Source organism: Strix uralensis, chromosome 9, assembly GCF_047716275.1.
Source record: "Strix uralensis isolate ZFMK-TIS-50842 chromosome 9, bStrUra1, whole genome shotgun sequence".
In the NCBI taxonomy this organism is placed as follows: Eukaryota; Metazoa; Chordata; class Aves; order Strigiformes; family Strigidae; genus Strix; species Strix uralensis.
Window position 1 is genome coordinate 12,186,675 of NC_133980.1, and position 11,665 is coordinate 12,198,339.

General features: G+C 53.3%; 1 protein-coding gene across 1 annotated transcript; it reads right to left on the bottom strand.

The window, feature by feature from the left end:
- Positions 1-1,176: 1,176 nt before the first annotated feature.
- Positions 1,177-7,237, bottom strand: C9H2orf72 (chromosome 9 C2orf72 homolog). The gene is made up of 3 exons (XM_074878204.1): positions 6,715-7,237; positions 3,471-3,587; positions 1,177-2,261 (listed from the first exon to the last, which is right to left on the bottom strand). Exons 1-3 carry the CDS (start codon positions 7,235-7,237, stop codon positions 2,170-2,172), a joined length of 732 nt encoding a protein of 243 aa, XP_074734305.1. The 3' UTR covers positions 1,177-2,169.
- Positions 7,238-11,665: the final 4,428 nt, after the last annotated feature.

Consider the following 11,665-nt stretch of genomic DNA (forward strand, 5'->3'; position numbering starts at 1 on the left):
CCAAGGGCTTTATCGAGAAAGTACGTAACTGCCCAGCAACCTGGGCTCTGCTGTGAAGACGAGCAGAGGGAACCCACTGCACAGCAGACCTATGAGCTCACGCCACGGACAGAGCAGGAGGATACCTTTTCATCTCGCTGAGATGCACTTAGTACTCAGTGCTGAAGTCTGGGGTTGTGAATACAGCCACCCACACACCCACACCAAGCGACTTTATTAAGTCACTTGGTTATATCTGTATTTTCCCCTTGGTCATAAGCAAAGAAAACCTACAGAAATCTGCAGGCTGGAAGAAGAGTGGGTTCGGTGCCCTCTCTGCAGAGCAACGTGCTCCACCAATGTCAACTGCCTCCTAGGTTCGTTCTCCCCACGCCACACCCACACAGAAAGTGTTTCTGCTGTGAAGAGATGTGACATGTGCTTCCCCAAACGCTGCTTGCATGGACTTGGAAGCCACCTACCCCCTCCTTCCCACTATCTCATGTGGCAGATACAGCACCTTACGGCTGCATTTCAGGCAAAGCTTTCCTACGTAGACCAAGCCTAACTATCCCAACACATTCAAATGAGCAGCATGATAACACAGAGACTTGCTGAGCACACCTGGAAACGCTCCCCATCTCTCCCACTCGACCCCACCAGCATGCCCCAGACACCCTCAGCCTCTCCCTGCCAAAAGGGCAAAGCAGCACCATCACTAAAGGGACCGACTCTAAACCCAAGAGCTGCTAAGCTCTGCTCCAGAGTTACCATCATAACCCCAGTGAGGTAGGTAGGCATTGCTGTCCCCATCCTACTGGTGGGGAAACTGAGGCATGGGAAAATGGTTTGTTGAAAAGTGTTGATGATCATGGTCATGAGCAGAGCTGGGTAAAAAAACCATCCCCTGCTCCAGGTAGAAGCTAGAGTTGCTGAAGGCACACTGCTGGGAGAGGGTGCTGGCCAGAGCTGGAAGGGCTGCAGGCACTTCAGCTGCCACTGGGGAAAAGAGCCAGACATGCACGGAGGGCATACCGACTTAATGCAGCAGCTAACCCAGAGAAGAGGTAGGCAGGACATGACACGTTGAAATTTCTCGTTTGAGCTGGATGAAACTCCAGGACAGCCAGGCCCAAACAAAACCCAGTAGCTTGTGCTAAAAATAAAACAAGACTCGGCTTATGTTGCATAAAAGTAAGAATAAAAAAAAGTATTCTTAGCATTATAGCAATGTTCCTCACAAACCAAGGATTTGTAATTAATTGTGTTGCCCCACAGGCAGTCCTTTGGAACTACTTATTTTTATTTTTATATTTATTTATGTAGCAGCCACATTTTGTTGTGCTGCAGGCCACCTTCAAGACCTGTCACTGCATGTCTGTGGAGATGTCCCAGGTAAGATGGGCCTCTCCCATAACTTCACTGAGCATCAGCCACACCTCAGCATCCATCTGCCACCCCCTCCAAGCCAGGCAGTCCGTCAGTCACTCTGTGAGCACCAGGACAAGCCAGAGGCACGGATCCTGCTCCCAAACCGCACTCTGCTCCAGCTGCCATCACTACCAGTATCTTTTGCATTATTCTTGCTACCCACAGTGGGCTGTTATTGCATTCTTCACATTACATAGTTACATTCAAGCCTTTTCTGTAGCTGGTAGGTCCAAAACCTCATATTTAGTCCCATTCAAGTCTTCATGCCACCATGGTATTTGTCTTTCTTTTGCCTGATCGGAGAGGGTGAGAACTTCAAAGCAATAAAGCAGGAAAACAAGGCAACACAACCCATTTGCCAGGGAGACCAGCCCCAGCAATCTCAGCAGGGAACTTTGCTCAGAACTAGAAAGGATTCCTCATTCTTCAAGCAGGTGGCTGCATTTCACACCCAAAGTCCCAACGTCATCTTGCCCAGGACATGGGATACATCCCAAAGGGCTTCTTAGAAGCCCCATGTCCAGCAGCAGCTCCAGGCACCCCGGGCAGCAGGGCGCAGCAGGGGATGGCTCTCTGGCATGGACCTCAGAGGCTGTCAGCAGCTACAGAAGACCCGGGTGAGTGAAGCCGAGCAGCTTCTCTCCAGAGTGGTGGGTCCTCAGTGGAGGGGGTGAGTGGGCATGCACCAGCTCCTCCTCCCACTGCTCCAAATCCACCGGGCAGATCTGGGATGTGGACTGTGCCGGGCACCCAGCAGCTCTAGGTGCCTGTGCCTCCAGCAGCCTCGTCGTAGTTTCCATTGGGGGACAGGCTGGTCAGAGCCACTTCTTCCTCAGGGTCCTGCAGGTCATCTGCAAAGAGCAGAGAGAGGTCAAGGGAGAGCTGAATGGGAAACCCTTCTTCATGCAAAATGCAACTTAAGATTAAAAGGAAGAAGCAAGGGGAAGCAATTGATAGATACTCACAATCTAAGCACAGCTGATTTTTCTCATAATGGATTTAAATTTTGTTTTACAAGCTCAACATTGCTTCAACAAACAGGGGTGATCTATGAGCAGAGGAGCACAGGGCCCAGCTCCCTGGCCTCCTGTGGTCTCAGCAGTCTCACAACAAGCTGTGTGGCCACAAGGCATCACCTGGCTGGCACTGACAGCAAGATCAGGCACTTAAATTTTGTGACCCTAGAGGACTTGTCTCAAAGCTGCACAGATTGGGCTTTTCAGTTGATTTCTCCGACCCTTACACTTTTTAAGCATTTTATGTGTTTAAGAGACATTTGGACAATGCCCTTAACATGCTTTAGCTTTCGTTCAGCCCTGAAGTGGTCAAGGCAGTTGGACTAGATAGGGGTCCCTTCCAACTGAAAATTTCTATTCTATTCTATTCTATTCTATTCTATTCTATTCTATTCTATTCTATTCTAATTTACAGTGAAGGATCTTCCCCTCCTCTGTGTGCTCCATAGAGCAATCTGGATCTCCACACCATGCACCTTGTAGCCTTCTGCATGGGGGCACTTCTGCAAAAAGGCAAGCAGAAGCGCCAACGGTACAGCAAAGGGTGAATGTTACCTGAACAATTTCCTTTAGACTCAGGGAGCCCAAGGCTGACTGCCCTCTTTCTCCTCCCCACCAGCCCCCAATGCAAGTGGTTTGGGAACACTCTTCTCATCTGTGTTTGCAGAAAGCATCCCGTAAGGTCAGGGTGAAGCTTCCAATTCATTGTTTAGACAGACAGCAGTTCTGCTGCCAGAAACTCCAGCAAAACACAGCTGAGTTCAGCAGTGCTCCCAGGCGTGTAGTTGGGCACCAGACCCAGCGTGGTTTTATTTAGACAAGCAAAACGTCAGAAAACAGGGAGAGGGCAACACACCAGCCAGATGTGTGCCTGTTGTCTTCAGGTTCTGGCCAAACCACAGCCAGAGAAGAGACATCAGCTGCAGAGCTGGAAATAGCTTCAGGAGGCCACCAGCAAAGGGCTTGGGCACCAGAACCACCAAGGAGTTGGTGAGGAACCTCTGACAGTCACAGCAGGAGTACAAGGGAGGGAGCTGGACGTACCTTCATGAATGTTGTTTGCAGCTTTTGCTTCGTGACCTTTTCTCTGGCTCCTCCATCTCCAAGAAATGCACCGCAGGAAGGATGGGAGCCTCCACCTCTCCCTGGCTTTTCCCTCTTCTGAATAAATGAGAGATGAGTTCAGACTGGCAGCGGGTCAGCCCTGCTGCTCCCCTACCTTCCTGCTGCTGACTCACAGTATCTCCCCTTCATGAGCCCAACTCCTCACAGCAAACCCGGATCCACTCCACAAAGTCCACCCCTGGAAAGCACAGAGCAGCTCCTGGCAATCCAAATTTCAGGCTGAAACCAATCTACTACCCTGGAAATTTGTCTCCAGTGTTGGTTTCTACTTTGCGCTTCACTGCCAAAACCATCCTGGATGTGGCAGCCCAGAGTGAGCAAGAAACCTGGCAGGAGCTCTGCCAGCACACGTAGCAAGGCTGGGGACTGACATGGTTAGGGCATGCCTGCAGAAGGAAGTTCTTCTTTTGTATTATCACACAGCTTCTGACACATCAACCTATTCACTGCTCCCTGCTTTGTCAAGCAATTCCTCCCTCCCAGGCAGACCTCCTGGACACGCAGACTTGCAGCACACTGAAAACTACAGCTGTAACTGCTTGCAAAATGCAGAGAGCATGTGGCCTCCGTCAATGTACAATATTTACTCTGGAGGACAACAAAAGTCACAGCAAGTTACTACAGGCTTTTGAGCCATTATAGTAAAACACTACAGCAGCTTGTAAAACACTACACCAGTGTATTTTATATGGTCTCCAACAGCAGCAGTTCAGCATCTCCATTGAAATACTGTCCAGCCTTTCACCTTCTAATCAGATAACAGATGATAAACCACTTCAGCGTCCTTCAGCTTATCAAACCATTGCGACACTAAAGAGTTCACAGTGGCAGTCTTTCCTGCCAGTCAACAAACCAAAACCAGCCGTAAACACATCCCCTCCTCGCAGTGCGCGGGGACTCTGGACACCACTGAGGCACAGCAGGATAGCAGCCCAGCACATTCCTGCTTAGACCCAAGAGACACAGGAACCCCACTGCCATTCCCGTTGCAGCTCCACTGCACAAATGACAGTGTCTGAGACACTGCCAGCATGGAGGTGGCTGCAGCTCCAGAGCAACTGTCACGGGCGGAGCTGAGCAGTGATGTGTGTGGAAGAGGAAGAGGCTTCGAAGCTGGACTGAAATAAAACAGGTACAAGCACACGTACAGAGAGCATTACACTCTGTACACCTCCCAGCATCCTTATCCAGATGCAAGAGCATCTTTTTTCAGCTTAACACAAAGCCCTTTCAAGGTCAAGAGGGGGAAACAAGACAAGCTCAGCCCTGACTGAGGACATTCTTACAGTAGCATCCCTAGAACCTGCTTTGCAGGGTGCTCTGCAGCCCCACGCCCATCTTTTCCACAGTCCTCTCACATTACATTAAAGTTATTAGTCCCCTTGTGCTTTGCTTGTGGAAAAAGCCACGGGATGAAGGAGACCAGCCTGCAATGAAGCTGGTGCCTGGTACTGCCAGGTCTCCAGCTCTCTGGAGGCACAGCTACGCTTGGGATCCCTCTGGCCACATGGAGATTTTGGAAGGTAGGGCTCACAGCAGCACGGCAAGAAGCTGCCTTGCCTGAGGTTGAACCCTGCAGGTGATGAGTGTCCTCATTACACATGCAGGTCCTGGGACACTCGCATGACTAAGAGCACCAGGCAGAGCATCAGAGGTGAGTTAAAGCAACACGCTGAGTTTTCCTACCCACCATGCTTAGAAAGCACAAACAGGCTGCAACACCTGCTCTGGCTCCTTCTGCTCCTCTTTCTCCACTGCTGGCTGCTATGCTTCTTCCATGTCTGCACGAAGGACAAATCCACAGCTAGCCACAAAAATACATGTACCAAGCCAAGCACCATCGATGTGCAGAGGTAGAAAAAGGTCAAGAATGCAGGGATGTTTTTCTGCCTCTGCAGCTGCTGTCCCACCAGGCTGCTGCAACCAGAACTGGAGGGCTCACTGGCATCTGGGAGCACACCAGAAATTCTTGCAGCAGGAACAATGTGAGGAAGAGAAAAGCAAGTGAAAGGAGAGAAGCTGGAAAGGGGATCGTGCGCGCCTCAGTACAAAGAGTTGGCAGAAGACAGCCCTGCACCCTCGCAGCGGGTCCCGGCCATCTCAAAGCTCCTCAGCATTCAGATACAGGATTCTGGACTGAGCTGATGGAAAGAAGCAGCTGAGCTGCAGCCAACCATCCCCATGTCCCAGGGATCCCAGAAGACCCTGTCAATGTGGTGCTGCAGGCAGGTGCCAGGATCCCTCGGGGTAAAGGCAGTGAGACAGCAGAACACCAGAGCCTCTGAAAATGATGGGGAGCAAGGAAAAAGTGGGAAATAAATGAAAGAAGGGAGGAGGAAAGGGAAACAGCCCAAGACAAAGCAGTGCCAAAGATTAAAGTGAGGCCGGGCTGTTTTGTGTGGCTGCTGTGACAGCAGAGCCTGCCCAGCTGCCCACCACCTTGCATTTGCACACAAACATGATTTGCCTTTCGCCACAGGGCAAGTGCTGTTCCTCAAGGCCTGTTTCACACCCAGCTTTCATCCTGCCATCCTTGCTTAAACTGGACACCAACAGACGCCTGGTTTTAAACCCAAACAGCCACTTACTGATGTTCTTATTCATTATGCAAAGCCAGCACAAGCATCTTCCTCCTGCAGGAGGGTCAGGTCCCGCCTGCACCCTACAGCAAGGGCCACTCCCCAGTTCTGCGTCCCCAGTAACACACATCCATAAGCATGGATGGCCACGGTGTCACACGGATGGCCATGATGTCACAGCTGTCCACTGCCACATTCCTGCTATCCATGAGCTGCTCTAGTGCTTCCCAACCCACTAGAAAGTTTGTTCTCTCCAGCTGCCAGAACTGGGAACCCCAGCAGTTCCCACTGGCAAGGCTCTGACCCCACCAGGATGAAAAAGATCCCAACGGGGAAAGCCAGACTGGCTTGGGTGGGGGGAGGATCTCATCAGCAGTGGTCAGATCCCAAAGGGAAAAACCAGATTCCATTGGGGTGGGGGGAAGATCCCATCAGGAGTGGTCAGATCCCATTAGGATGGGGCAGATTCCACAGGAAACCGGAGCAAATGGCCTTATAAAAGCTCCCGGCCCCCCGGGGGAGGGAGCGGCCCGACCACCCACCGCCCCCCCAGCCGGTGTCCGTCGTCCCCCCCCCCCAGGTACCTGCGGGGTGCTGCAGGGCGGCGCGCAGGGCGCGGCAGGCGGCGGCGCGGCAGTCGCGGAGGGCGGCGGGGCTACCGGGGCTGTACCGGGCCGCCTGCACCGTGCCGGGCACCGGGAAGTGCCGCCGCAGCGCAGCATCCAGCACCGCCGCGTCCTCCCCGTCCCCGCCGGGCAGGAGGACACCGACGGCAGCGGGCGGCGGGGCCCGGGGGAGGCGGCCGCGCACGTCCCGCACCACCTCCCGCAGGCGGGCCCGGGCCCCGCGGCCCCGCGCCGCCCCGCCGCGGCACAGCACCACCAGCAGCCGCGCTCCCAGCGCCCGCCGCCCCCCGCCAGCCCGCCGCCGGGACCGGCACCCCGGCCCCGGCCCCGGCGGCGCCTCGTCACCCAGGAGGTCGCGGGCGAAGGCGGCCAGCGTGGCCGCCACCGGGGCTCCCTCCGCCACCTCGGTCACCAGCAGCACAGCCCGTCGCCCGCCCGCCCGCTCCACCAGCGCCCGCAGCTCCTGCAGCTCCGCCGCCATCCCCCGCCGCAGCCGCCGCGCACCCTGCCCGGCACCGCGCACCGCCCCCGCCCCCGGCACCGCCCCCCGCCCCGGTCCCTCGCACCCTGCATCACCCCCGGCACACGCTCCAGCACCGGACCCACCCCCCCGCGCCAAGCACCTCCCCGTGCGCCCACCCCCATGCAGCGGAGCTGGGGGGGGGGGGGGTGGGGGTGGTGTGTGTCAAGGACACCGGACACCCCCCCGCCCCACGCCAGGCGGCCTGCAGCACCTCCAGCCCCGTCCCGGGACCGGCACCCCCCCAGCTACCTCCGGTGAACAGCCCCTGCCAGCTGCTGGGGGTGGGGGGCACACAAGAGAGGGTACTACAGGGGACATGGGGCCCCCCAGATCTGCCGCGCAACCCAGCTCGGAGCCCTGGCACAGGCCTCCTGCGAGGCTGGTCTTATTTCCAACGAAGTGGTGATAAAATTCAGACAAACACATGCGCTGTGGAGGGGTTAGGGAGCTGCGGGAGGGATGAGCGGAGGCTGTGGTGGCAGTGAAGTGGGGTACACACGAGGCGTGATAGAGGAGCGGCAGATCGTGCACCCCCAAGGGTACAACATGCTCCCCAAGCTGTAATGAGCCATACCCAGGGCAGTGATGGAGTGGTCTCTGTAGCATCACGTGCCGTAAGAGGCACTACGCTGCTGCACAGCCTGGCCAGGCTATAGCCCCATTCAGGAAACCATTCCAGTTTGGGAAACCAGTACCCCCTCAAAGCCTATACCCTCCCCACTGGTAACAAGTTCCCCAATTTGTGCACAGCTGAGCTGCAGCCCCCACCCCCCCATGCTGCACCTCCGAGTCCCTTCCCAAGCCAGTCCCCTTTGGCTTCCTCTCTGCAAATGCCACATCCATCCCCCTTCCACACAAAACACAGCCCGTAGTCACAGCCCCACCAGCACTGGCAGCGCTCACAGTGTCCCATCGAAGCACAAAATGTTTGCAGGGATAAATATGGAGCTATAGGCAGTGCCTCGGTGCTGGCACACATTACACAGCCCCAGCGCAGGGAAAGGTCCGTATCCCATGATCTGGCTCTGCCAGCCGAGGGTGAATGAAAGCCACGTGATGGTAGCTGCTGTGCCCAGCCCTGGCACTTGCATAGCATCCGTGTGCCTGTCAGATGAACCAGGAAGCTCTGATCCATGGCACATGGTAAATACTTGCCCTGTGCCATATCAGAACAGGCTCCTCCAAACAGGTAATGTCTTATCACAAGAACCTGGGAGCGGATAAACAGCTCAAAGGTGCAAACGGCCCAAGGCACCTTGGCCAGTTGCTCTCTGAGGCGGTTTGGAGCCAAACCATCTCTGCAGCATGGGCAGAGGAGGCTCCAAGAGCACCGGGAGTGAAAGCAGAGCCAAAATCCACGTGCCTGCCCTGGATCAGTGATTCCCAGCATGTGCTGGGGCATGCTCGTGCCACAAAGGCAGTTGAGCCAGCATGCCTACTCCCTGCTCATCCTCACAGCCACCCATCCCCAGAGCTCAGCAGATCTGCAGCCACCACAGGGATGTGCCGCAGGCTGGTCCCCAGGCTCAGTGGAGGTGTGGCAGCTCAGGAAGGTCACTGTGTGCCATCGTTTTAAGCCAGGAAAATATTTGCCCCAGCTACGACAGACCTAGCAAACACTCCCCCACACCAGCATCACAGGGGGCCGGACAGACTAGGCGAGGGTTTCAGAGAGACTTTCTGCCCTGGCTCCTAGCAAAAGTAACTTACTCATTGACAAGTGCTGATAAGAAAATCGGGGGGAGATAAAACAGAAGGATTAGGCTCCTCTTCCAAAGATCAGGGTCTATTGTTGCAAGAGTCCATGCTTCCATGCCAGCGTGGTAGCCCTGAGAGCAGCTGTCAACATTGCAGGGTTACAAAGACAGACATAATTCAACAGCCAGATCTGGCCTTAGCATTGCCCAAATTTTTTATTTACAAGGATTTTTTTCTCATCTGTGCAGAATCCTGCTCATAGTCCCGTGGAGAAAAGCCCTGGGTGTAATCAGCACCATGAGCTGTGCCGGCAGGAGGGGCAGGAGCGGGTGCTGGTCCCCGGGAGCCCTCACCTTGGTGTTTCTCTGCTCATACTTACCCCCACTACAGAATTTTGGGTACAGCCCTCACACAGATTTGTTCATAAGCCAGCCACAAGCAGGAGGTCTCTGGGAAGAGGGACCAGCAGCTTTGGCTGCTTCGTGCGAGGAACAAGCCAAAAGACAGATGCTTGCTTTGGCTGGTTTGACCGGGGAAGCCCAGGTCTCTTGAAGTTGGCTCTAAGGAGGCAGGATGCTCCCTGCAAACTGCCACAAGACCCTCAGCATGTTTAAACTCTAGATGAGCTGCCAGCACAGCCTGTGGTGTGGCAGTGCCAGTTATACCATCTGATGTGCAAAGGCCATTACAGCCCAGGTCTCACAGAGCTCTTTTCAAGCAGTGCTGTGCCAGTGACTTGCACAGAGACCCCAAAGTGCCTCAGGAAGTGGGATTTCAAGCAGGCGATGCCCCAAATTTATCAAGATGATTCCTGCAGAAAAAAAAATAGTATAGAAAAAATTGAAATCATCTTCTTAACTCAGCTCAGGAGGAGCACTACTAGCTGTTTCTCTGCAGTGGCCCTGATGTTTAAACTGCCAGCACAGCCTCTAAAAACTAATATTTGGGACTGGATAGAGCTGTTCTCTGCGGCCACTGCAATTCTCTTAGTTGATTTTGGGTACACATGTACCATTGCCAGCAGAGGCTGAATGGAAAGGTGAATGTCACCCACAACACCCAAACAACCTAGTTTACATTTCTTTACTCATTAACAGAGGTGAGATCTAATAGCAAATACAACTTTATCTTCCTTTGTGTTACGTAAAGACGTACAGCTCAAACAGCTCAGAGGCAGTCATGAGCTCAGCAGTATTTGTAGTCCCTGACAAAGTGCCTTCAGAGCTCTGGCAGGCATCTGAGTGAAAACACAGATATATTTACAAGGCCTGACACTCCTTCAAACATCCAACAGTCACATTTGTAGAAAATCTCTGCAGATAGCCCTAAATGAGGGTAATCACAACTCTTACATATGCCCGTAGCTGTTCAAAGCAAACACAACACCTGCTCATTTTGGACTTCAAAGGAGGAAGATGCTTTGTTCAGAGAAACAAATTTATCATTCAGAGAAATAAATTTATTATGTGTATTAGTAGTGTCTTGAAGTCTAAACAAAATCAAAGGTCCATTGGATTAGGCCCCTTAAGAGATGCATTTACCAAGATTAACCTCTCCTCTGAAGAGAGTAGGAAGAGGACAGGAAAAAAGATTCTTGTGCCAATTTTGATATAGGAGTGCAGAATGGCTGAACAAGCAAGAGGAAATCTGTGGGAGTAGCTCTGAGCCCCCGTGTCTGATGACTCATCCCAGCTCCTTAAACTCTCTCAGCAGCCTTGGTGCTCATGGGGGCACTTGGAAACAGCGGGAACTGGCTGCTGACAATCCTAGCATTAGCAAAGCTTTGCACAAATGCTCTTTCGCAGACCTGTTCTCCAAACTTGTTTCCACTTCTTCAGAAAAACACATCATGATTACGAGATGCTGGAAAGCATCTGCTTTACTAGTGCAGCACTACCACCTGCCACCAGGAGCATGAGGTAGCAGAGGAGGTAATCGCAAGTGAAGAAAATACTCCAAACCCTACCCTTGCCCTGAACATCCCAGTCCCACTGATCCCCTTCTAGCCCGTCTCCTGTTCACTCCTCCATGGCTCTTCCCATCTTCACCACTGATCTTCCCCAAAACTCCCCTCAACCTTTCTAGCCCTTGAATCCAGATTCTTCCCCACCTTTCACCCACTGAAACTTGAACTGTATCAAACCAGACATGGATCCTTCCCGTGACAAGTTCAGTCACAACTGACTCCAGACTGGATGGTCCGTCCCAGCTCCTCATGCCCCAGACCCAGCTATCTCCAGGGACTGCTGAGGCAGCCCCAGTTTTGGTCCCCTGGCACCCTGTGCCAACTCAGCCCTGGCCTGGATCCACCCAAGTCATCACACCTCTCTGAGCTCTGCTCAGCGGAGGTTACACCCCATAAGCAAATAAAGATGGGAAGTCCCTGGCTGCCCCATGGCTCAGAAACAGCCTGGCTTCCTGACGGTCGCATGTTTTAACCCCGGCTAGCAATTAAGCACCACACAGCCACTCGTTCACTCTTCCCCTCTCCCAGTGGGATGGGGAGAATCGAAAAAAAAAGTAAAACCTGCAGGTTGAGATAACAGTTTAATAACTAAAATAGAATAAAATATAACAACAATAATAATAGTAATGAAAAGGACTATAACAAAAAGAGAGATAAATAAAACCCAAGAAAGGACAAGTGATGCACAATGCAACTGTTCACCACCCGCTGACTGATGCCAG

Excerpts from the sequence above, each read along its gene's own strand:
- C9H2orf72 (XM_074878204.1), bottom strand. The coding sequence starts at position 7,237 with ATGGCGGCGGAGCTGCAGGAGCTGCGGGCGCTGGTGGAGCGGGCGGGC. Across the intron at positions 3,588-6,714 it reads CGCCCTGCAGCACCCCGCAG|AAGAGGGAAAAGCCAGGGAG; the intron begins GTACCTGGGGGG and ends TCATTTATTCAG. Across the intron at positions 2,262-3,470 it reads TGCAAACAACATTCATGAAG|ATGACCTGCAGGACCCTGAG; the intron begins GTACGTCCAGCT and ends TGCTCTTTGCAG.